The sequence below is a fragment of the Adelges cooleyi genome, unplaced genomic scaffold (genome assembly GCF_023614345.1).
Source record: "Adelges cooleyi isolate 19-005CV unplaced genomic scaffold, UGA_ACOO_1.1 ACOO_flye_CR_arks_rails_tigmint_CR_PRNA_651, whole genome shotgun sequence".
NCBI lineage: Eukaryota > Metazoa > Arthropoda > Insecta > Hemiptera > Adelgidae > Adelges > Adelges cooleyi.
The window spans coordinates 11,744,087-11,770,109 of NW_026096352.1; the positions used below are offsets into that span (position 1 = coordinate 11,744,087).

Genomic DNA, 26,023 nt, shown 5'->3' on the forward strand with positions numbered 1-26,023 from the left:
ACACAGTTTGTTAACCATACTGCCGATACAATAAATTTATTTTTCTTTATTATTATTGTTTAATTATACCAATTAGTATTTAATATTGGCCGACCACGTGTAGTAGGGAGTGTAAGGCGATAGATGAAAAAGAGACTAATTAATAATTAGTTTAATAAGAATAATTACCTATTTTCTACTCACTTATAACATTTTCATTCATTATTAACATAAGGATTTTCGCGAATAGTAGTACGTAGTAGATTATAATAACCATAAGAAAATAAATAAATTAAACATTAAAATTATTTAATATTTATTTGATGTTGACCTGTATGTAAATAAGCAAAGTTATATCGGCTATTTTTACTATTTAAGGCAAATAAAAAGTAAAACGGGAGAACTCTTCCAGTCGATACTGGGAGGGGATTATTGTTTAAATAGTTTCAAAAGTTGATAAATCTCTAGAAAACACTAAAAAGAATAAAAATAAAAATATTGTCTAATATTTTAATTTAGCATTTACAAAAATGTTTTCAATAAGAAAACTAAAAAATATCAATTTTATAAAGAGAAAACTAGTGTAGGGTTTTAAAAGTATCACCAAGTAAAAAACATTTAAATGTATACCATTAGACGATTTTTAATTATTACTATTTGTATGTTACTTACCTTCCATGTCGATGTTTTTTCATTTAATTTATTGATGTACTCTGGTTGAAGAAAATGCACCTGTTCTGTTACGTAAGCACTAAGCAAAATCACAGACAATATCATTAATAGTCTAGCCATCGTTGCAAGTAGGTATCAAAAAAAAATATAACCCCTAAAAACTATAATATTCAGTGTAGGTTGGGTGGTCAAACATACATTGAGCTCAACACCGATTTATTTTTTGATTTATATAGCATCAAATATGAAAGTGTAAGTGTGTAAGTACAGATATCTTATTACAAAGATAAAAAGCTACCTACTCGAGTTGGTTGTAGCAATACTTAATTTGATGGATTATTAGGTTATTTATTAAGTATCAAGTTTAATCTACCATATCTAAAAAAGTATTACATTTGTAGGAGTTTTTTTTTTTTAATACGGAACCAATGAGGGGGAACTGTTTTCCACATGACGTTCCCTCATTAGCCGTCATCATTTATTCACATATGTACATATATATAAATACTGTTTTTTGTAAGAAAATTTTAATCAGATGCACTAAAGAATTTAATGATGAACTATGTCTTAAAACCTGGTGTGTCACTAGTCAGACCTCTCTTAGAGTATTGTTCACTTTTATGGAACCCCACGCAAATTGGACATATTGAATCACTGGAGCTGGTGCAAAGACGTTTCTTGCGGCTCATTGGCTATAAGAGACGCCTTGGTCTTGATCCTAGCCTCTCCTGTTCTACTTCCACTTTATCTTCTATCCAGGCCAGCCTTAATTTGGTATCACTCGGCACTAGACGTGAGTCAATTGACGTTTCCTTCCTTTCGAAAATTATAAAGGGTAATATTGTTTACCTTCTCAATCCCGTTTCACCACACATCATATGGTTCCAACAACCCTATTGATATCTCGTTTATGTAACAGGCGTAATGATATTGATTTATTTGTTTAATTATATATATGCACTGTTACTCATTAAAATGTTGTTTTATCTTGCTTTAATTATTTTATATTGTACTAATTGTAGTTATTTTTTTCTTTCTATATGTCATGTTTATCAATTTTATCAATTCGTTATTCATCATGTTATTTTATTTTACTGTAATGTACTTGAGCCTACGAGCGTTTATTTAATAAATAAATAAATAAAATCCCCTTTACCCTTGCGGGTGGTGGGGGGGGGGCTCACATTTACATTTACATGCCCAGTTTTATAGAATTATTTACAATTATTACGCTATTATGTCTTTTTGATTTATTTACGTCTTTTGTTTCTCATCCATTATCGTGCCCACCCTGACTACCCTCTGAAGCTCTTCCACGTTGGGGCCACACAGCAGATCTTCCACGTCTTCCGAATTTGGTGGTCTTCTTAAGAGTTTTTGAAGTTCTGTCCTACAATGGGCCCTATAACATTGTATGCTCTACAGTGTCCATCGGATTCTGACAGTACCCAAAGATAAAAAACTACCTACTCAAGTAGGTTGTAACAGTACTCAATTTGTTGGATAATTATTAGAATTTGGTTTTGTTTTAACATATAAGAGCCTATAGAAACACATCAACATACAATAAGCAATAATATTTATAAAAAATCAAGTTTTAACTTTCAACTACCATTAAAAAATTATTACATTCGTAGAAAGTCTATGAATAAATGTGTTACAATAAAAACTGTAGATAACCACGTTGTAAGAGTTGGTAATTAGTTTCGTAGTACACGATGCCCCACAAAGATTTGACAAGTTAAATAACTTTTGTTCTGATGAATACTTTTAAGAATTTTGTTTAAAATTGTTTTTATTTTTTTGCGCTATGATCACCACGGTTTGTATTATTTGTTTAATAATTTTCTAAATTTTTTGGTTATTTTAATTTTTTTAATTTATTAAGAATAATTTGCTGACAATTTTGATTGGTGGATTTACCAGTTTTGTAAATTACTTTTAAAGTTATTTAAGTTTAATGTGTAGGATTGGAGGTGAAGTGCGGTATAGTAAAGCGTACAGGTAAAAATACAGTGCTATTCTACCTTTAATAGCCTAAATTTAATTAACCAAATCTATAAAAACCGTAATGTTTATAATGCAAATGAGTACAAATTATTAAAAAAAAAAAAACAAGTACAGTTTACATCAGTATAGTACAAACCAAGTATAGTTTAAACCAATATAGTTTAAACCAATCACAGTGTAAACCAGCACAACCGTAACCACTACTTTCCAAACTAGTACAGTTTAAACCAGTAGAGTATGAATTAAGTTCCGTCTATACCAATAGAGTATAAACCAAGAACAGTGATAACCTCTATAGCGAATATCAGAAAAACAGCAAATCTGAGATTGCAGACAAACTCTTGTTAACATTGGCTAAATCACGCAAAGATGGATTTCAAATGATCTAGCAGAGAGGCTTTACGCCTTAAGTAAAAAAATGCAGTGGCTTTCATTGACCCATCATCTGCGTACGATACGGTGTGGCGGAAAGGTCTACATCAAAATTTCTTGATGTGTTCCCATGTAAGGCGCTATACACGATGCTTAATAACATGCTTAGTTAAAGGAAAATAATAGTGATATAATTTTTTCCTTTTCTATATAAGAAGAGGAAAAAAGTAAGATGAGATTACTAAATAACGAGTTACCACAAGGCTCAGTGCAGGCACCATTATTATTTAATCTATACACAAAGGATGTCCCTTTAACAAGTTTAAGAAAATTTATCTATGCAGATGATATTGCATTGGCCACTCAGAATAATGTTTCTGAGGATCTTGAACATACATTAACCATTGACCTTTGAGAGCTAAACACATATTTCAAACAATGGATACTTAAACCTAACCCGTTAAAAACTGAAGTGACTGTGTTTCATCTGAAAAATAGAATGGCGAGCCATAAAATAAGTGTCCATTTTAATGGACAGTTAACATATCTGGCTTAACAGCGCACACATGAGCAAAATAAATAAACAACTCAATATAAAAATGCAGACAATAGGCAGACTGACAAAACCTACACGACTTAAATGGTTACCAGTTCTCAGTAGCATTGCTCTTCCCAAATTGCGAAGACAGAACCGTCTCCTACGTGAGTGGGTCAAATACTCCAGGAACCCAAACCTCCAAATTCACACGGTTCTACCTATACCAAATTAAATACAACGACTTAAGTCCCGTAAACCCTTGAGGAAACCGCAAGGACGCTCATCTAAGAAAAATTTGATATATATCACAGATGGAAAGAAGATTGGATATTATAAAACCCCGATGTGCATAATCTAGTAACATACCCCACTGCCAAACAACCAGGATTTGAGCTAACAAAAAAATTTGGGCTACACTAAACCGCATTAGAACAAGCCATAGTAGAAGTTGTCACGTAATGTTTAAATGGGGACTGCGTGCTTCTGAAGTATGTGACTGTGGACACGAATCACAGACTACTAGACAAATCATAAACGAATGCCCACTGCGAGCATTCACCAATACCATACATGATATTCATCAAGTGAGAAAAGAAGCGGTAAAATGGACGAAGGACCTGGATGTTATATTATAATTACAATTTACAAAAATATTCGACTAAGCCATAACGACCAATCGTTTTTTTTTACTTACTTAATACTTTTTTTACTTATTCAATTTTAAAATGTTATTAATAGTTAATAACAGTAATACTTTTTTTCTAAGAAATATTTTAAAAAAAGGATTTGTCAGTTGTCATTCCGTTTCCTTTTATATTTATTATAGCTTTTACTCTAAAATTACCATGGTCAAAAGGCAATTGTTGGCTAGAATACCTACCAGTCTATTTTGAAGGTTGCACTATTTCAGATGTTGGTTTAATGAATGCTGTACGATTCCTAATTTATATATATATATATGTAGTAATTAGTATAAAGAAATCGGTTTAGTGATTAAAAAGTTACCGTGAGTCTAGAGTTTGAACGTCCTATTGTTTAGGTGCAACGGCTTAGCATCAAGTTACATACTCGGTTCCCGTCCAAAATCCCGAATCCATAAACCCGACAAACCAATTACCCGACAGCATTTTTCCCGACAAGTATAATAATAGGCAACCGCACTTACGCCTCGATGTTCGGTCAGGTACACGACACACGCAGCGCATTCTCAGAGGGAAAACAGTTGAATGATTTACGATAAGAGCGTATTTTTATGATACAACATTAAAGTTATAATAATGACAACGGATTTGACCGGTAAATAGAAAACAAAGACTGCGTGATTCTAAAGCATGTGACTGTGGACACAAAAAAAAAACAAGTACATACTTTATAAATTAATTAAATTAATAATTTAATAACATATAGTTGAAAAAACAATAAGTTACCGTCCAGCTAGTTGAACCATACCTAATTGAATATTTTACTCGCTATTTTCATAGTATATAATCATTGTTTCCCATTCTTAAAATTTAAAGTATGATATTTGGATTGAGTTAAGGCTCTACGGTGGACTTCCACCACTCGGCTTGATCGCCGTTCCTGTTTTAGTCGGCTCTTCGTATTTCAACTCCCGGCAGAGTGTGATTTAAGCGCTCACGTGCATCGGCATTGTGGGCCGTTAGACTAGCGTCTATTCCGCGAGGCTCGGGCCGTTTAGGTGTACAGCACGGGCCGTTTTAGAGAGCATGATGAACATAATATATACTATAGAATGGCTTGGGAACCTATGACAGCTTCCCCGTTCCTGGCTGTACTGGGCCTACGCGTCGATCGTCAGCGCTCATGGTATCTACCGCCATAACTAAAAACAGTATAAAACGCTCTACCACGGCAACAATAAATTTACGCGCAGCAAAAAATTCATTCCGGTGGACTATCTATATTATTTATAATCAATGCTATTATTAACACTTAGAAAAATCATATTTGGCGCTCCTATTTGACATGTATTCATATTTCGTGGCGTCTTTGGTGCCACCTCTTAGCACGAACCCACACATGTCCCCTAAAAGTAATTTGTTTGATAGATCTAGGCCACGTGGTTTATTAAATATATATATATATATATATATATATATATATTTATTAAAAATGTATTATAATTTATAAATAATACATTTTAACTACATTTTATACTTAATTTTAATTGTATTTACTGTTTGATTTAAGTGCTGTCATTTATTATTGAAACTATTTTACATATTATTTATTTATTAAGTTATTTATCATACAACACAAAAAATATTATATGCACATCGTTAATTTTTTAGTCAGTAAGTAAGTTTTTCATTTAAACCAATAGTTTCACGAAAAAATTAATACGAACTTCGACATATTTAAAAAAATATATTTTGTTCGTCTTTTTTTCACAATAAACAATAATTTTGTTTTTTATTCAATATACATACATATTTTACATGCAGTCAATTTGGACATTCTTAAAAAATATAGCTGTACGAAATAAAGCTTTATATTATATATTATAGTACTCGTTTTCAATGAACTTGATAAGCATATAATATCATTGTTAGCTTTATACATTTATAATTTATCCTACTGTAATTACATCATAGAAATATTATTTAAAACAATTACGATTAATTATATATTATTTCTTAAAATTATATCTGCTGTATATTGGCGTTATTCCAAATACTAAATGTTGATATTATTTTTTTCTTTTTTCTATTAGTTTCAACTTCATCATAATAAAATTCCCCATCTTCTTTATTTTCCTCTTCTCTATCTTCACTGTCATTAATCTCATTAAATTCTATGTTCATAGAATTTGTACACGATTGGCCCTTACAAAAGCCACACATTATTGAGCACTTTAATCTAGATTTTTGACAATTTTAGTTTTTGCCACAGCCTTTAACACAGTTACAAGCTATACATTTAAGTAAACTATCGGGTGCAAGTACTTTGAGTGTAGTAATTGGAGACAATATACTATTTTGAAATTTCCAACCCCATTATTCTGGATTTTTTATGTTCCCTAACCATAGTTGAACTTGAAAATTCACTCTATAAGAATGCTAAGTAATTGCTTCATCAGTAGGAGGAAGTGACGCCAAATTAATTTTATTTTTTGTACCGCATTTTACGAATATATTATATCTATATTTGTTTATAGATATGTCGTTCTGTGGTGTTCCATATATAGATAGAAAACTTTTAATTCCATTTTTTGCTAATTCATCGTGCGAAGAAAAGGGATTAATTGTACTTAAATCTTTTTTATTTCCTAATAATCTAATACATTTATTTCCTTTCTGAAATAAAGGAGATGTTGAATCACAGCCAGTTTGCGCGTGATAAAACAATATTTTTTTTTATCGTTTCTTTGTTAGTTTGTAAAAATTTAGTACTAAATTTGTATTTTTATTTTGCCAGAACTGGACTCAATATGTACCATAACAATAGAACAATTTATGTTATCAAATGTATTATCGTTACGCATTTAGCTAGCTTTCAATAAACTTTCAATAATCGGAGGTGTACTCAATTAGTCGTAACGGCGCGTTCGATGGTAATATTTATCATTCAAATTGTCTCAAAAGAAACTTCTGAAGAACTAACTAAGCAATAACAAATATTTATCAAATACATATTATAGTCTAAATATTATGGTAATAAATATTGTACTATTATGGTTTAAATAAATCATTATTTATTTGAGATAAATTACGCCGTTACGACTAATTGAGTACACCTCCGATTTTCATGTGTACACCTGATTCAATTATGTCTTATCGACAGTAGGACAGATATGGGCAGCTAATCTATATTCTTATATATTCTTATTCTATATACCTTAAAGTATTATTGTATGTGTATATCATCGTGAAGCTCGATGAATAATTATAACAAAAATGTAATCTTATCAACCTACCTGTTATGTTCTTGTACTGTGTTTTAATCAAGGTTTATAAGTACAGGCGTGTACAACAAAAATATATTCCAATTTTATTTATATAATGACTATGATACATATATAGTACATACATGAGAAAATTAGAACAATTTAACACATTCAAAATATGATTTGTGTTAAATATTAAAGATATATTATAAAAAAAATCATGAATTAGCAACCAAGTTATTTTTGATTCTTCCAACTTCAACAACTCGTAAGTATAATTTCAAATCAATATTTTGAATTCTAATTTTACTTTTCAGAGAACTTAAGTAGTGTTGTAACAACCTAAAAATTAAAATACTCTCATTTTCGATGTATATCTACGGGGATTTCTTAAAATGATAAGTAGTAATTATTATCGAGTCATTACCATATATGTAGGGGGTGCTTAACCTCCCCACTAGACATTTCTGAAAAATGTTGAATACAGGATTTAAAAAAAAAAAAATTTTTTTTTATAATTTTGATTACATTATATTGAAAAAATGATTGTAATTGTTAAAATGTCGAAAATATATAATAAGCAGTATTACTGTCAAACATCCGGCTTATAAGTTCAAAAATAATGTTATCACATGGTATGTCGACCATGTGATAATAATTTATTTCACATACGAGAACAGTGGCATCGGTCATTATGACCGATATCAGTTTTTAAAAAACGAATTATCTCGTAAATCTGATATAAATATACAAAATGACTCAACGGGCATTAACCTTATCAGTTAATTTAAAGGTACCTGAAGTTCAAGTGGATAAAGGGTTCCAAACATTTGTAAAACTTAAACAAAAAAAAACTTGCGGTCGAAAAGACCGATGCCAATGATGCCACTGATAAAATGGTAGTATACTAATGATTTAAAACTAAAAGATAACATTATAAAATAATATGTGCTATGTAGATCACGTTACATGGGTAATATTATGTACGATAAATAAAATTGTTAATGTAAAAACTTAAAATTTTTTTTTAAATATGCCGAATTTCATATTGTTTTTTCGTAAAATTATTGACTTAAATAAAAAAGTGTAAGAGAACCATTTAATAGGAAATTACGTCATAAACATTTTTTGTATAAACCTTTTTTTAATATTTGCAATATTTTTTAAGTTATTGTCAAAAGCTCAAAACTTTGAACTTTCCGAAGCTTATAAAAAAAAGCTCCAGACCGATCGATGGAGACTTATAGTATATTAAATTACATATATTAATAAAACTTTTAAAAAAAAAATTTGGTTGGGAATTAGTTCCGCTATTTGCCAAAATTGTATCTTTATTGACTGGCCTATACGGCAATAGCCTCAATTTAAATGTATACATAACCCTCCAGGGCGGTCTTTTCGATTACGCTGCTTCTGTGCCGAAAGGTATTTTCACTTACTGTACCTATATATGCTATTGTTTTCTGTTTCATATCGATCTGAAACAAATACATACATTCATATTTAGAGTGGTATTAGGCAGCTAGTTGTAATAGACATATCACTTCAAATCTTAATAATATTATATATTTATCTGGGCGCACGGCAGTGCGCCAGCCAAGTTCCAGCAATGCCAGTGTATCCTTACACGAACCAATTCACCCGGTATTTCTAACTCTCATATCTCTGCTACTTCTTAAGATAGGTTTTTAAAATTTGAATCCTAAATTAAGCTTAAATAGTTTAGAAAACTGTCTTAAATTGAGGCCTTAATTTATTATTTAGCCGTTTTAGAATTTGAATTTTTGTTACTGACTCACTGACTCACTCATCATCAAAATGATAAGACACTTCCCGTATAGAAATTGGCCAAGTCTTATGCAATACAAATAAAACAGCAGTGTTGCTCACGAAAGTAGGAGTGAAGTGTGGTTAAGAACTAAAGAAATAGCAGACTTGGCCACAATGTAGATATCACTACTTTGATAGGCTGACATTTTTGGGAGTGGGTCTGGAACTTGGCCTTTTTCACTGTTGTTGTAGTTTTTGTTGGGGATATATAAATATCTGTAAATATGTTTGTTTATTAAAACCGCACAATACAAAAAAAAAAATGGAAAACCTGTATAAAACTCAACATTTTCTTATGCCTCTATAATAATGTAATATCGCAGTTCGAGGAATTATTTTTATAAAATAAAAGTTTTATTTCAAAACGGCAAAACTTATGTTCTACAAATATTAGAATGGTGCATAAATATATAGTAGCTAAATTCACAATATTAGTATTTGTTAACGCATATATTGTTATTTGATAAACACAAGAATTGAAAGCCCCAATTTAAGGATGGGGAAATACCTAAGTAGTAGGTACGGTCAACAAACAAGCGAAAACAGCCTTCAATGTCTTCAAATAAATCTAAACCAATGTCAAACGGCACAGAGTCTCAAATAAAATATTTAATTTTTAAATATTATAATAGATAATGAAATATATCACCATATTGTGTAACATTGGATTTTTATTAATTATTTAACTATTTGGCCCTACTACATTACATTTATAGATATCCTGCCAATTTAGGAGATAATTAGATAACAGTATTATCATTCTTAACGTGCAACCACTATTGCACAGTAAAATGATTTAAAATTTACGTAATACGTTTAGTTATTATCAATTATAGAATTAATTAATTTAGAAGAGACAAAAAATAATAAAACTCTAATGAAGATAGGTTGCAAATATTGCAACTGGAATACAGTAAAAAATACCACTCGCCAAAAAATGTTGACTGATTATTAAAAAAAAAATGATATACCAAAAGAAATATTTTAAATATTGCTAAATAAAAGTTTTATAAAATAAAGCATATTATGAATTATAAATGAGAAAATAAATTTTGTCAGATTTATCTTACACTTAACCTGGATTAAAAATCTAGGAGACTGGGATACGAGTTATTATACGCATGGTTTTTTTGATAGGGTCGTTACATAATTAGTTAATTTTACGAGTGCTGATTTTGAAAACCTGTTTTTTACACACTAGTGTAATAGACCGGTTTTCAACACCAGTGGGGTTACATTTTATGTAACCCCATTGAATAGACAGCTAGCATCTATCTTACCAAGAACTAAATTATTAATACGTATATTGTCTTGCATTTTTCTTCTGATTATAAGGTTAGATTCAAAAATTCTGATATGTAATTATGAGGAGGGTGAGAAATTTTTAAAACATAACCAGCGAATGCCAGAAGACGTTTTTGAACAGTTTCAATTCTTTGAATGTTTTTCTGAGTGTATGGGGACAATATAATTATATTCGTATTCTAAAATGGACAGTAGGCATAGAATAATATACATAATTTTGGTGTAATCAAAATCCGAAAGATCAATGCGCCCTAAGAAATGCTGTATTTGTTACTGCGAAAAAAAACTAAATAAATTAATCATAGAATGTTGTGTAAGAACGCATGCTACAAAATGTTTTTAGAAAGAACACAATTTTTTTACTTGAAAATTTACTGGGCTTAGTTAATTTCAACTGTCTGCTCGATTTAATTGTTGTCATTTATTATTAAAACCATTTAACATATTATGTATTAATTAAGTTATTCATCATACAATATAAACAATATTATATGCACATCGGTAAATTTTTAGTCAGTAACAATGGGCACACCGCCTGTCACCCAGCTGTCAATATCACATTCGTTTGTGCCTCTTCGGATCTTGAACGTTCCCTGGTCTCCCCAAGATTCACTCCACGAGTTCACACACAGCCAGTATGGAATTTCATTCTCCACGCCCCATCCGATCAATTTCACGGAATGACCTCCCAAGCACGAAGCATTTTCTGATTTTATATAGACACCTAATCATTTTTATGACAAATAAGTGTGCATGAGTTAATGAGTTTTATAACAATTTTTTTTATCTACATTTACCCGATTTGTAATTGAAGAAATCGTCGTAGATATCAAAAGACGTTTCTACTGGACCGTATACCAAAATGTCTTCTTGAATGCTGTCTGGTTTAATGTAGTACGCGTCGCTGGCTATAATTATATATAACAAAGAAAAAACCCGTCGAATTACAACGAAGATGTATTGCTGTTGTTAATAATAAATAATATATTACTGTATCTGTGGTCTTCTTTGTAATCGATTGTTGTGTTTCCGTAACACTTTTTAACGCACCTGTGGTTCCTCTCCATTACAACATCATCGTCATAAGGTGGAACATAATATGGCAGACATCCCTTCAAGAAAATGCGCATTTGAGTCAGCAAAATTTGTAATACAATTAGCTTTCAAATTTCAAAGAGAGGTTTGAGGTACAAAATAATATTAACTTTAAGTGTATCACCCATCTCTTTTGGACGAGGGTGGAATTGGGGATAGGGATGGACATAGAGATACGGATGATAATTTTTTACATTATGTGTTGTTTTCACAACGAACAAACTTGAATGAGTGGTTAAAATTTTTAAAAAAAAACTAACCAAGTGAATGATTCGCCAATAAATCGATTAAGACCAATTATTCAAAACTACTAGAAACTTTTGACCACATAAAATTAATCATCACCTACCATTTGCGAACGGTGCTCTGCAGAACAAGACATAAAAATGTATCCCGTGGTTGCAGACTCGTACGCAAGCTGTTAAAATATAATATGTAATACCTGTGTGAAAACCGTTCATCTAAAATATGGATATATATAAAACACGAAACAAGTTTGTATTTATCGATATATTTTCTGACAGTTATTACATGAACTGTGATCTATTAGAATTAATTAAATGTCTAAGCGTCTTAATTGCATTCATAGGTTTAAGCTATAATTCTGATACACAAAATTCGTGTTGTTCGATTAATAATTTTTGTTACCCTACTAATGTTTACTAAACATTGTTTAGCATATTAAATATTAAAATTAAAATGATTAAGTCTTTAATCTAGGTTTGGTAGTCGGCACCTTATTAATTAGCTACTAGCTTAAGCTTTTATACATCTTCTCTAGTTACTAATTTACCTTTTTGCTGTCATAGTCACCACCGGTGACGAGACCATTCGTACTGAAGTATTCCCACGCCTTAATGGGATATCCCCCCCAACAACCTTCGCCACATGAATGACAGCAGAACGTCAATTCTTCGGCCGACAACAGTTCGTTGAATTCACCGTCTGTGGCAATGCACAGCCGATCGGAAAACGCACCACTAGTGCCAAAAGCCTGTTCAAAATAAAAGTTTAGATGTAGGTATTGTAGGCATGTGCGACAAATATTTACCCAACATGAACCACAATTTCCTTGGTCGGGAATCACGCCGATGGTTTTACAACGCTTCCATTTTTTTCTGGCGTCGAAACTTTCGGGAATGTGGAATAAGGAATTGTAGTTGGAATCTTGGGTCTTAAATGGACTTTTGGCTGCAGCTTCTACACGTCGAGATCCCAATAACCCTTTTAAATATTCGATAGGAGTATCGGGAAGAAAATTTTCTCCTGCCTAAAAACGTTTCGTAATAAGTACACTTCTGGAAAAATGTAGCTAATTATTTAATATTTGTTTTTTAACACAGTTTGTTAACCATACTGCCGATACAATAAATTTATTTTTCTTTATTATTTTGGTTTAATTATACCAATTAGTATTTAATATTGGCCGACCACATGTAGTAGGGAGTGTAAGGCTAATTAATAATTAGTTTAATAAGAATAATTACCTATTGGCTACTCACTTATAACATTTTCATTCATTATTAACATAAGGATTTTTCCGAATAGTAGTACGTAGTAGATTATAATAACCATAAGAAAATAAATAAATTAAACATTAAAATTATTTAATATTTATTTGATGTTGACCTGTATGTAAATAAGCAAAGTTATATCGGCTATTTTTACTATTTAAGGCAAATAAAAAGTAAAACGGGAGAACTCTTCCAGTCGATACTGGGAGGGGATTATTGTTTAAATAGTTTCAAAAGTTGATAAATCGCTAGAAAACTCTAAAAAGATTAAAAATAAAAATATTGTCTTATATTTTAATTTAGCATTTACAAAAATGTTTTCAATAAGAAAACTAAAAAATATCAATTTTATAAAGAGAAAACTAGTGTAGGGTTTTAAAAGTATCACCAAGTAAAAAAAATTTAAATGTATACCATTAGACGATTTTTAATTATTACTATTTGTATGTTAGTTACCTTCCATGTCGATGTTTTTTCATTTAATTTATTGATGTACTCTGGTTGAAGAAAATGCACCTGTTCTGTTACGTAAGCACTAAGCAAAATCACAGACAATATCATTAATAGTCTAGCCATCGTTGCAAGTAGGTATCAAAAAAAAAAAATATAACCCCTAAAAACTATAATATTCAGTGTAGGTTGGGTGGTCAAACATACATTGAGCTCAACACCGATTTATTTTTTGATTTATATAACATCAAATATGAAAGTGTAAGTGTGTAAGTACAGATATCTTGTTACAAAGATAAAAAGCTACCTACTCGAGTTGGTTGTAATAGTATCTAATTTGATGGATTATTAGGTTGTTTATAAAGGATCAAGTTTAATCTACCATATCTAAAAAAGTATTACATTTGTAGGAGTTTTTTGTGTTTTGTTTTGAATACAGAACCAATGAGGGGGAACTGTTTTTTTACAAGACGTTTCCTCATTAGCCCTCATCATTTATTCACATATGTACATATATAGAAATACTGTTTTATGTAAGAAAATCCCCTTTACCCCTGTGGGTGGGGGGGGGGCTCACATTTACATTTACATGCCCAGTTTTATTGAATTATTTACAATTATTACGCTATTATGTCTTTTTGATTTATTTACGTCTTTTGTTTCGCATCCATTATCGTGCCCACCCTGCTGATGAATGCTCTCCGCGCTTTGTCAGACGCCTCCATGACTACCCTCTGAAGGTCTTCCACGATGGGGCCACACAACAGATCTTTCATGTATATGTTATATAGTATTGGGGAAAGGATGTCTCCTTGTGGAACACCCGCTCTAATATATACAATATTAGAATACGCTGATTTATGATGGACTTGAAAATATCGATCGGTTAGATATGACTTTAGAAGAATAAGGGGCAAAAACTTCTTTAATTTGTATAGCAGTCCCTCGTGCCATACTCGGTCAAAAGCCTGTGAAATATCAAGAAAAGCGCAGGTACAATACAATTTTTTTTCAAGTGCATAAGAAACTGAGTCCAATAGACTATGTACCTCCGTGTCCTAACGCTTTTTTCATTATTAATTTTCGTTAAAAACGCTAATTTGGTAATACTTTGTTCGGTTATGTACCAGAGCTAAGACATGAAAATGTCAATATTAATACATAATAGAACCGCCAAATATGAATTCCTTAGGCACTGAACTTGACGTATGCACTTATATTAGGAAGAAACTAAATTTATATAAAAATAAATTATATCATAAACCCTTTTAGATTTTTTAAGAATGAAATAAAATAGTCTTTTAAATATTCTGTAATGTACGGGTATGTAAACTTTGCTCGTAAATCTACGAATGATAATCAAAATTATTATTATTTTATTAATTTGAATATTCAACGAATCCAACAACTTGGGCTATGCTTAAGGTTGGAATCTAACAATTGCAAAACTGCAACACAGCCGCCTATTTATTTTGAAAATTAAAAACTATGCAAGAAAATAATAATTATAAAAACGATTAAGCATAAACGAAGGTATCTTAATTATTTGGTTTTATATTAAGTGTTTTATACACAGAAGAGAAATATAAAACAAAGAGTGCTGAAACCAATAGGCCAGATACATGTTTATCCTGAGATGCATTTTTTCGGAAATACCTGAGCCTTTTCCTTTATTCCTACATAATTACAGAATTTAGCCGGGTTGGGCTAAGACTAATTTGAATTTTATGTATGTGCGTCTTAAGAGATTTCTTTGACGCCGCTTTGCATTGAGCTCGCAAATTAGAAAAGTTATAGTAATCAATAGGTCATTTTTTTTATAATAATAAGAGTTTATAGTTTTCCTACTAGGGAAACTTATAACTTGATAAGAGCATGACTTGAATTTTTATAATCATAAATTGTTTCTAAATTTTTTCCTTTTTACCTTAGATAATGTGTTAAAAAATTAATTATAAAAAGACTCGTAATTTTCCTGTGGTCAAAATAAAAATAATATTTTTCAACGTAGTACGCTTAATTAAAATTTTAACTGTGCAGATTTCAAGTTAACCACACTACTGGGGATTAAATTAGGGAATAAAAGGCGATTTAAGATTTTTTTGTAAATCACACCTCCTAGGTCCAAAAATATGTCATACATTTTTAACAATAGTCGCACACGCATTAAATAATTTCACATGAAACGACCCAGCTATTGCTTTTGCTTATATCATAAAATAAACATAATAAACTACATAAACAACTCATAAATCATAGACAATCATAGAATAATAAACATAATATTGGTGTAATAAAAAATCGACAGATCAATGCGCCTTAAGTAATGCTGCATTTGTTACTGTTAAAAAACTGAATAAATTAATCATTGAATATTATGTGAAAACGCATGTTGCAAAACGTTATTAGCAAGTACTCATTTTAGCTTCGATGCAAAGCGAGAAGGTATTGGTTTTACTCTGATGTGTGTTTTTTTTTTATCTGTATACACTGTAACTTGTTTAATACTGGACCAATTCCTTCGAGTAGCAACTCTATAAATCGCAAATTTCATCTTGTTGGTACTTTGGGGGGGGGGGGGTAAAAGTTGAATAAGTTTAATTCTTCACAGACGAAAGTTGAAAAAAAAACCGTACGAGTTTTTAAGTTAGAACTTTTACTGGCTATAATTTCGAGAAAAAAAGTCGGATCGAGTTGAAATGTATAAGAAATAATTATTTGGTATGCCCGCACACGTCAGTTGTGTCAAACTTAAACTATACCCATTTCCCACCCCCCTAGGGGGGGTACAAGTTTTTTTTGTTTTTCGGGGTTTTTAGCGGTAATTTTGAAACTTTTGGGTTGAAAATTTGCCAGTAGTTGGAACTCATATGTACCCATAACATATTAAACGGGAAAGAATTCGGCACTACAGTTTTTTTTTAATTGCCGGGAAACTGTGTTTTCGCAAATTTCGTATATTTTAACAAAAACACCTAAAATCTTTAAAAAAAAATTGATCAAATCATTAAAACAATTTTATGTATATCTATGCAGAATGATACTATTAGGTTTTGTGCTCAAGTACCACTTTTGACTTAAAGTTTACACAAATTCAATTTTTTTTTTTTTTAACTAAAAACCCGGTGTACCAGATGTGAGAAACGAACAGACACTAAAAACTATCAGTTGGTAATGCTATCCGTGTTAGATTAGGTTAGGGCCCAATGATCGGTTTCATAATATTGTGTTTATTACATGATATCACAGGCGACTAAATCGTGTAACTGATTATAGTAGACACTCGATTTATTGGGGAAAAAACCTATCCGTGTACTTTTTAAGACACTTAATGATTCTGATACGACAAAACCACTGTCGTTATCTCGTTATTTTATAGCCTGCGTTATATAACCTTACCGAAGGTCAACTATGAGTATATAAGGTCCAACTCCCTGCAAATAATTAAGAGGACTGTTGTTTTTTGGATTCAGATTAAGTGTTGGTTTTTATGCAGTATACCGCCTCAAAATGTATTTTTTATTACACAATTTTTTTAAAGGAAAACTAATGTTTTGTATATTGTTATACTGTTATTTATTTAAAGAGATTCACGCTTGATTGTTTAAATTGTCTAATATTAGATAATCTGCTTCGTGCTAATTTTAATTTTTTAGTTTATCAACTTGTAGCTCTAATTTTGTATAAAATATTTCATTATTTTATTACTATGTACTATTACTATTAAGATAAATTTTAATAATAATTAAGTCATAAATGATAATACTTTATTTTATGACTAGATCAAATCTCGTGAACATTTAACATCATGATACTGCTGCTATGCTATTATTAAAAAAACACAATTTTTAAAATCACCATAAAAGTTTATTGTTAAATAACAGGCAACAGCCGACCGCTAGTGGCTATAGTAATATTTAACTAATAAGTAATATATGTAGGTAAAATTTATTGTTTTCTCCATCACAGTACCAGTATGTGATTTATTTTAATTTAAATGTAAGAAAATCGATTTTTCTTTAGAAAATAACAAGAAATTAATATACGGGATGAGGCAGTTAAACGGCGATTTTCTAATGTATTTAAATGGTAAAACCCGTTTCACTATTCCACCCTTTACATTTTAAGGATCTATGATAAGGTTTTTTTAGTTGCATTTTATTTTGTACTTTGTCAATCTAGTAAAATAGAAGTATAATATAGCTTTGAAATAATATAATCTATGAAGTATAAATAGTTTGTGTGAGATTGCTTTAATGGAAGTATATAATACATAAATATGAATTTTATTGAGAATAAGCGATTATAATTTAAACTATGTACAGACTATGAGTACAAACGATTGGAACATGAATCGTCGACCGTTCCAACAAAATATAACAAGACATTGTATATGTGTTATTTGATCCACTAAGTTTTTGCAAAAAAAAAAAAAAAACAGTACAGTGGGGTCGTTGCGTAGTGGGGACGGAACTCCCTTCAATTTTATCACTTTTATTTATAATAATTCTTGTAGACCTGTGACCTCTCCGTTTCCTCATTGCTTTGATTACATTATGCCAATACTCTACTGTACTAGTCCTCTCGGATAAAATCACTTTCAAATTAACGCTTTGATGCTCATTTGTAAATACAGAACCTTCATTTAAAACTTTCTAACTTTGCTGGTTTATACTGTGCTTGGTTTGGACTGTACTGGCTTGAAAATACTAACTACCGATTTGCATCGAAGCGTTTTTTCGAAAGTGATTTTATCACTTTCAGATTTAAAAATTCCTGTAAACCTGTGACCTCCCCGTCCCCAATATGCCCCGACCCAACTATGTTCCGTCCCCACTATGCACCGACCACACTGTACTGGTTTTATTTTTTTACTTGGTAATTTACTGGGCCTTAATTAATTAAAATTATCTGTTCGATTTAATTGTTGTCATTTATTATTAAAACCATTTTACATATTATGTATTAATTAAGTTATTCATCATACAATATAAACAATATTATATGCACATGGGTAAATTTTTAGTCAGTAACATTGGGCACACCGCCTGTCACCCAGCTGTCAATATCACATTCGTTTGTGCCTCTTCGGATCTTGAACGTTCCCTGGTCTCCCCAGGATTCATTCCACGAGTTCACACACAGCCAGTATGGAATTTCATTCTCCACGCCCCATCCGATCAATTTCACGGAATGACCTCCCATGTACGTAGCATTTGCCGATTTTATATAGACACCTAATCATTTTTATGACAAATAAGTGTGCATGAGTTAATGAGTTTTATAATAAATTTTTTTATCTACATTTACCCGATTTGTAATTGTAGATATCATCGTAGACATCAAAAGACGCTTCTACTGGACCGTATACCAAAATGTCTTCTTGAATGCTGTCTGGTTTAATGTAGTACGCGTCGCTGGCTATAATTATATGTAACAAAGAAAAAACCCGTCGAATTACAACGAAGATGTATTGCTGTTGTTAATAATAAATAATATATAACTGTATCTGTGGTCTTCTTTGTAATCGATTGTTGTGTTTCCGTAACACTTTTTAACGCACCTGTGGTTCCTCTCCTCCGGAACATCATCGTCATAAGGTGGAACATAATATGGCAGACATCCCTTCAAGAAAATGCGCATTTGAGTCAGCAAAATTTGTAATACAATTAGCTTTCAAATTTCAAAGAGAGGTTTGAGGTACAAAATAATATTAACTTTAAGTGTATCACCCATCTCTTTTGGACGAGGGTGGGATTGGGGATAGGGATGGACATGGAGATTCGGATGATAATTTTTTACATTATGTGTTGTTTTCACAATGAACAAACTTGAATGAGTGGTTAAACTGACAAAAAAAACTAACCAAGTGAATGTTTCGCCAACAAATCGATTAAAACCAATTATTAAAAAACTACTAAAAAACTTTTGGCCACATAAAGTTAATCATCACCTGCCATTTGCGAACGGTGCTCTGCAAAACGAGACATAAAAATGTATCCCGAGGTTGCAGACCCGTACGCAAGCTGTTAAAATATAACATGTAATACCTATGTGAAAACCGTTCATCCAAAATATGCATAATAAGAACTAGCAAAAGCTTTTACTTTGTGTATAAAAGACGAAACAAGTTTGTATTTATCGATATATTTTCTGACAGCTATTACATGAACTGTAATCTATTAGAATTAATTAAATGTATAAGCATCTTAATTGCATTCATAGATTTAAGCTATAATTCTGATGTACAAAATTCGTGTTGTTCGATTGTTAATTTTGGTTACCCTTATAACGTTTAAATTAAAAATATTAAGTCTTTAGTCTAAGTTTTGTAGTGGACATTATAATAATTAGCCACTAGTCTAAGCTTTTTATATATATTCATTGGATACTAATTTACCTGTTTGCTGTCATAGCCTCCGCCGGTGACGATACCGTTCCTACTGAAGTATTCCCACGCCATAATGGGATATCCCCCGTTACACCCAAAGCCACACGAATTACAACAGAACGTCAGTTCTTCGGCCGACAACAGTTCGTTAAACTCACCGTCTGTGGCAATACACAGTCGATCGGAAAACGCACTACTAGTGCCAAAAGCCTGTTAAAAATAAAAGTTTAGATGTAGGTATTGTAGGCATGTGCGTGTCCTCATGACAAATATTTACCCAACATGAACCACAATTTCCTTGGTCACGAATCACGCCGATGGTTTTACAACGCTTCCATTTTTTTCTGGCGTCGAAACTTTCGGGAATGTGGAATAAGGAATTGTAGTTGGAATCTTGGGCCTTGAATGGACCTTTGGCTGCAGCTCCTTCACGTCGAGATCCCAATAACCCTTTTAAATATTCGATAGGAGTATCGGGAGGAAAATTTTCTCCTGCCTAAAAACATTTCGTAATAAGTACACTTCTGGAAAAATGTAGCTCATTATTTAATATTTGTTTTTTAACAAAGTTTGTTAACCATACTGCCGATACAATAAATTTATTTTTCTTTATTATTATTGTTTAATTATACCAATTAGTATTTAATATTGGCCGACCACATGTAGTAGGGAGTGTAAGGCAATAGATGAAAAAGAGACTAATTAATAATTAGTTTAATAAGAATAATTACCTATTGGCTACTCACTTATAACATTTTCATTCATTATTAACATAAGGATTTTCGCGAATAGTAGTACGTAGTAGATTATAATAACCATAAGAAAATAAATTAATTAAACATTAAAATTATTTAATATTTTTTTGATGTTGACCTGTATGTAAATAAGCAAAGTTATATCGGCTATTTTTACTATTTAAGGCAAATAAAAAGTAAAACGGGAGAACTCTTCCAGTCGATACTGGGAGGGAATTATTGTTTAAATAGTTTCAATAGTTGTTAAATTTCTTAGAAAACACGAAAAAGAATAAAAATTAAAATATTGTCTAATATTTTAGTTCAGCATTTACAAAAATGTTTTCAATAAGAAAACTAAAAAATATCAATTATATAAAGAGAAAACTAGTGTAGGGTTTTAAAAGTATCACCAAGTAAAAAAAATTTAAATGTATACCATTAGACGATTTTAAATTATTACTATTTGTATGTTAGTTACCTTCCATGTCGATGTTTTTTCATTTAGTTTATTGATGTACTCTGGTTGAAGAAAATGCACCTGTTCTGTTACGTAAGCACTAAGCAAAATCACAGACAATATAATTAATAGTCTAGCCATCGTTGCAAGTAGGTATCAAAAAAAAAATATAACCCCTAAAAACTATAATATTCAGTGTAGGTTGGGTGGTCAAACATACATTGAGCTCAACACCGATTTATTTTTTGATTTATATAGCATCAAATATGAAAGTGTAAGTGTATAAGTACAGATTTCTTGTTACAAAGATAAAAAGCTACCTACTCGAGTTGGTTTTTTAAATTTAATTTCAAGTTTAATCTACCATATCTAAAAAAGTATTACATTTGTAGGAGTTTTTTGTTTTTTGTTTTGAATACAGAACCAATGAGGGGGAACTGTTTTCCACATGACGTTCCCTCATTAGCCGTCATCATTTATTCACATATGTACATATATATAAATACTGTTTTTTGTAAGAAAATTTTATTCAGATGCACTAAAGAATTTAATGGTGAACTATGTCTTAAAACCTTGTGTGTCACTAGTCAGACCTCTCTTAGAGTATTGTTCAGTTTTATGGAACCCCACGCAAATTGGACATGTTGAATCACTGGAGCTGGTGCAAAGACGTTTCTTGCGGCTCATTGGCTATAAGAGACGCCTTGGTCTTGATCCTAGCCTCCCCTGTTCTACTTCCACTTTATCTTCTATCCAGGCCAGCCTTAATTTGGTATCACTCGGCACTAGACGTGAGTCAATTGACGTTTCCTTCTTTTCGAAAATTATAAAGGGTAATATTGTTTGCCCAGATTTGCTACATCTTCTTAACTTTCATATCCCCGCTTTCAACTCCCGGTGCATCCCTAACTTCTCAATCCTGTTTCACCACACATCATATGGTTCCAACAACCCTATTGATCGGATATCTCGTTTATGTAACAGGCGTAATGATATTGATTTATTTGTTTAATTATATATATGCACTGTTACTCATTAAAATGTTGTGTTATCTTGCTTTAATTATTTTATATTGTACTAATTGTAGTTATTTTTTTCAAATAATAGTGTATATAGAAGAAGAAAAAAGTAAGATGAGATTACTAAATAACGAGTTACCACAAGGCTCAGTGCAGGCCCCATTATTATTTAATCTATACACAAAGGATATCCCTTTAACAAGTTTAAGAAAATGTATCTATGCAGATGATATTGGCATTGGCCACTCAGAATAATGTTTCTGAGGATCTTGAAAATACATTAACCGCAGTGACCTTTGAGAGCTAAACACATATTTCAAACGATGTAGACTTAAACCTACCCCGTTAAAAACTGAAGTGACAGTGTTTCATCTGAAAAATAGAATGGCGAGCTATAAAATAAGTGTTCATTTTAATGGACAGTTCACCTATCTGGCTTAACAGCGCACACGTGAGCAAAATAGATTAACAACTCAATATAAAAATGCAGACAATAGGCAGACTGACAAAATCTACATCACTTAAATGGCTACCAGTTCTCAGTAACATTGCTACCCCCAAATTACGAAGAGAGAACAGTCTCATACGTGAGTGGGTCAAATACTCCAGGAACCCAAACCTCCAAATTCACACAGATCTACCCATACAAAATTAAATACGACTTAAGTCCTGTTAACCCTTGTGGAAACCGCAAAGACGCTCATCTAAGAAAAATTTGATATAAATCACAGATGGAAAGAAGATTGGATATCAGAAAACCCCAATGTGCATAAACTAGTAACACACCTCACTGCCAAACAATCATGATTTGAGCTAACTAAACCGCATTAGAACAAGCAATGGTAGAAATGATCACGTGATGTTTAAATCGGGATTGCGTGATTCTGAAGCATGTGACTGTGGACACAGACGATTAGTCACACATTAACGAATGCCCACGGCAAGCATTCGCCGGTACCATTCATGATATTCATCAAGTGAGGAAAGAATCGATAAAGTAGATGGAGGACCTGTATGGTATATTATAACTACAATTGACAAAAATATTTGACTTTTTAAACCATAACCACCATTCGTTTTTTTTTTACTTATTTTATTTTATTCAGTTATTTGTTTATTTATTTGTGCTAAATTACCATGAACTATTGTATTTAAACTTAACTATTAAGATAAAATGGGTTGCTTATATAATGCCATACAAAATATACATGTATAACCTGTAACCAAGTACAGTTTGTGGGAATTAAAATCCATAATATAATATTATAATTAAAAAATTAATTCAAAAATAACGTTTTTATGCGCCTTTAAAAGTATAAAATAACCCTCCGGGGGTCTTGACAACCAAATAGGATAGGTGAACTAGAAAAACATGGGGCGCATCTTTCTATTTAGATATTAAAACCTAAGCCTTCAAGCTAATGCATTAAGTTGTCTCTCATAATGCTGTCTCTCTAACCAAACGGATCAAAAAGTGATAGTATGACTTTTTTTTTGGGAATGAAATTTAATGGATTTCCGTGACACTTGTCTTAAATTTCATTGCAAATTGAAAAGACTTAATTGCTATTCTCTCCAAAGTTTGTTATATGTAGGTTGCTTCAATTTTTTTGTTAACTATCTACTTGCTTAACATTTAAAGTAATGTGGTCTCAATTTTACATGACATGTCATTAAGTATTATTTTATTTAGACGAGAAAAGATGATTGTGCATGAATTATGAGTTAAGGTAGTTATTCATTAGAAGAGAATGTTATTATATATTCACGTGTGAAATAGTAAAGATGCGCCCCTTGTTTTTCTAGTTCACCTGTCCTATTTGGTTATCAAGACCTCCGGAGGGTTATTTTTTACTTTTGAAGGCGCATAAAAACGTTATTTTTAGATAAATATTTAATCTACTTTAGTTATTTTGTTCTTTTTCGTTTTCGTATGTACGTATCTATATATTTAAATGTACAATGTTATTGCTGCATGGTCAGAAGGATTATCATAAGAATTAGTAATCAATTTAAAAGCTTATAATTTTAGATTTATTACTGTATAAATTATCATAAAAGTTGTAAGAAAATGCAAAAAAGTGTAATGATGGGAACGGGTTTGAACCTGGTACCGCTGATATCTGAGCACCGTTCACGCCTAAACGCACCACGCATAATTTTTGCTGGCAGATGAGAAATAAGTCTTTTTGAATTGCAAAAATCCACCCGGAACGATGGACAAGAAATCGACCCCATTTTAACCCCCTTAGGGGTGGAATTGTCAACCTCTTGTGGATAAGTAATGCATTGTCATCGAATTGTGAGCTACCCTGAAAGTTTCAGCCGGATAGCTAATCGGGAAGTGCTCGAAATTTGAGTTGCAAGATTCCACCCGGAACGACAAACAAGATTGTGAGTTCATAAAAACGTTATAATTATAATAATAATAAAAATACAGCGCTTATTCTACCTTTAATAACCTAAAAACTAATTAACCAAATCTATAAAAACCGTAATGTTTATAATGCAAATGAGTACGAGTATAAATTATTTAAAAAAAAAAAGTACAGTCTAAATCAGTACAGTTTAAACCAGTATAGTTCAAACCAAGCACAGTGTTAACCAGCACAACCGTAACCATTTTAAATTCAAATCTATAATATAATATTATTATTAGATTATTCCTTTAATAACAAAATTATATTTTTATTTAAATGCGTTTTATATGCACAAATTCCTAGAACTATGTTTATCACGTTATCTACCACTCAAATAATTTATCTGTTAATAAACAAAATATTATATAATATTATAATTATTCGTACAGTTAGAATATAAATACTTGAATTTCTGTTTAAAATATTGAACACTCCACACGATAGGTATCATGTCAATGTATCACTTTTGACATTGATAGTGGTTATAACGCACTTATATATTTTGTTACACACTCTATAAATTAATTAAATTAGTATTTTAATAACATTTAGTTGAAAAATCAATAAGTTACCGTCTAGCTAGTTGAACCATACCTAGTTGAATATTTTACTCGCTATTTTCATAGTATTTAATCATTGTTTCCCATTCTTAAAATTTAAAGTATGATATTTGGATTGAGTTAAGGCTCTACTGTATAGTAAACTTAATATGCCAATAATTTGTACTCAAATTTCCATAAGCCTTTAATTTTCAAAAGTCAACTTAGGGTAACGGCACCAATGATTTGCACTATAATCCAGTCCTTGTCAATGCAGTGTTTATTTTGTTACATGTATTTTATACAATTGTTTATATATTTTCCTTTTTTTTTTAATGAATTTTGTATAAAAATGTATTTCAACGGTATAAAATATCTTAATATTCTATCTGATAAAAAAAACTCTATTTTTTCCAAAAATTGAGATAGTAGCATTCACTGATACCGTTACCTTATGCAGAATATAATTATTACTTATATAGTTCTAGAATTTTTTAATTGAAAAATTACTGATATATTATCAGTTTTGAAGAATTATTTCCTTAGTTAAAAACTTTTTGGTGTAAAGACGGCCAGAGAGATGGAGCACTAATAGAACATTTACCTATTATTATCTAAATCTAAACGCCCTACTCAACGCGCTACACCGATAATACCTTTAATAATATACTTTTAACTTAAAAAATAAATGTTCAAAACTAATATTCTTTCTCAAAACAAGTAATTGTTGGTATTAGAACATTATACTATTAAAGAAACTGTTAAGCCTGTTGGTCGCCATTTCATCA

The 26,023-nt window shown here is 31.1% G+C and overlaps 3 protein-coding genes across 5 annotated transcripts in view; all 3 read right to left on the reverse strand.

Moving 5' to 3' along the window:
• LOC126844144 (cathepsin B-like) overlaps positions 1 to 904 on the reverse strand; it is a 37,068-nt gene extending 36,164 nt beyond the window's left edge. Inside the window, exon 1 of one of the 3 annotated variants that reach the window (XM_050582040.1) lies at positions 652 to 904. In XM_050582040.1, the coding sequence (XP_050437997.1) occupies positions 652 to 771 (120 nt within the window). In that variant the 5' untranslated portion in view covers positions 772 to 904. The remainder of the gene's footprint in view (positions 1 to 651) is intronic. The other 2 variants (XM_050582036.1, XM_050582041.1) reach the window with 2 other exon arrangements.
• Positions 905 to 11,015: 10,111 nt separating this feature from the next.
• On the reverse strand, positions 11,016 to 13,880 carry LOC126844151 (cathepsin B-like). Its single transcript, XM_050582049.1, has 6 exons — positions 13,679 to 13,880; positions 12,760 to 12,978; positions 12,502 to 12,702; positions 11,605 to 11,725; positions 11,411 to 11,521; positions 11,016 to 11,337 (listed from the first exon to the last, which is right to left on the reverse strand). Exons 1-6 carry the CDS (start codon positions 13,796 to 13,798, stop codon positions 11,123 to 11,125), a joined length of 987 nt encoding a protein of 328 aa, XP_050438006.1. The 5' UTR covers positions 13,799 to 13,880; the 3' UTR covers positions 11,016 to 11,122.
• A 4,691-nt stretch (positions 13,881 to 18,571) lies between these two features.
• LOC126844150 (cathepsin B-like) lies at positions 18,572 to 21,490 on the reverse strand. Its single transcript, XM_050582048.1, has 6 exons — positions 21,279 to 21,490; positions 20,341 to 20,559; positions 20,073 to 20,273; positions 19,177 to 19,297; positions 18,983 to 19,093; positions 18,572 to 18,909 (listed from the first exon to the last, which is right to left on the reverse strand). The coding sequence occupies exons 1-6, from the start codon at positions 21,396 to 21,398 to the stop codon at positions 18,695 to 18,697; spliced, it is 987 nt and encodes a 328-aa protein (XP_050438005.1). The 5' UTR covers positions 21,399 to 21,490; the 3' UTR covers positions 18,572 to 18,694.
• Positions 21,491 to 26,023: the final 4,533 nt, after the last annotated feature.

Excerpts from the sequence above, each read along its gene's own strand:
- LOC126844150 (XM_050582048.1), bottom strand. The coding sequence starts at position 21,398 with ATGGCTAGACTATTAATTATATTGTCTGTGATTTTGCTTAGTGCTTAC. Across the intron at positions 20,560-21,278 it reads AAAAAACATCGACATGGAAG|GCAGGAGAAAATTTTCCTCC; the intron begins GTAACTAACATA and ends AAATGTTTTTAG. Across the intron at positions 18,910-18,982 it reads TATCTACAATTACAAATCGG|GTGTCTATATAAAATCGGCA; the intron begins GTAAATGTAGAT and ends AAAAATGATTAG.
- LOC126844151 (XM_050582049.1), bottom strand. The coding sequence starts at position 13,798 with ATGGCTAGACTATTAATGATATTGTCTGTGATTTTGCTTAGTGCTTAC. Across the intron at positions 12,979-13,678 it reads AAAAAACATCGACATGGAAG|GCAGGAGAAAATTTTCTTCC; the intron begins GTAACTAACATA and ends AAACGTTTTTAG. Across the intron at positions 11,726-12,501 it reads GTGACTATGACAGCAAAAAG|GGATGTCTGCCATATTATGT; the intron begins GTAAATTAGTAA and ends ATTTTCTTGAAG.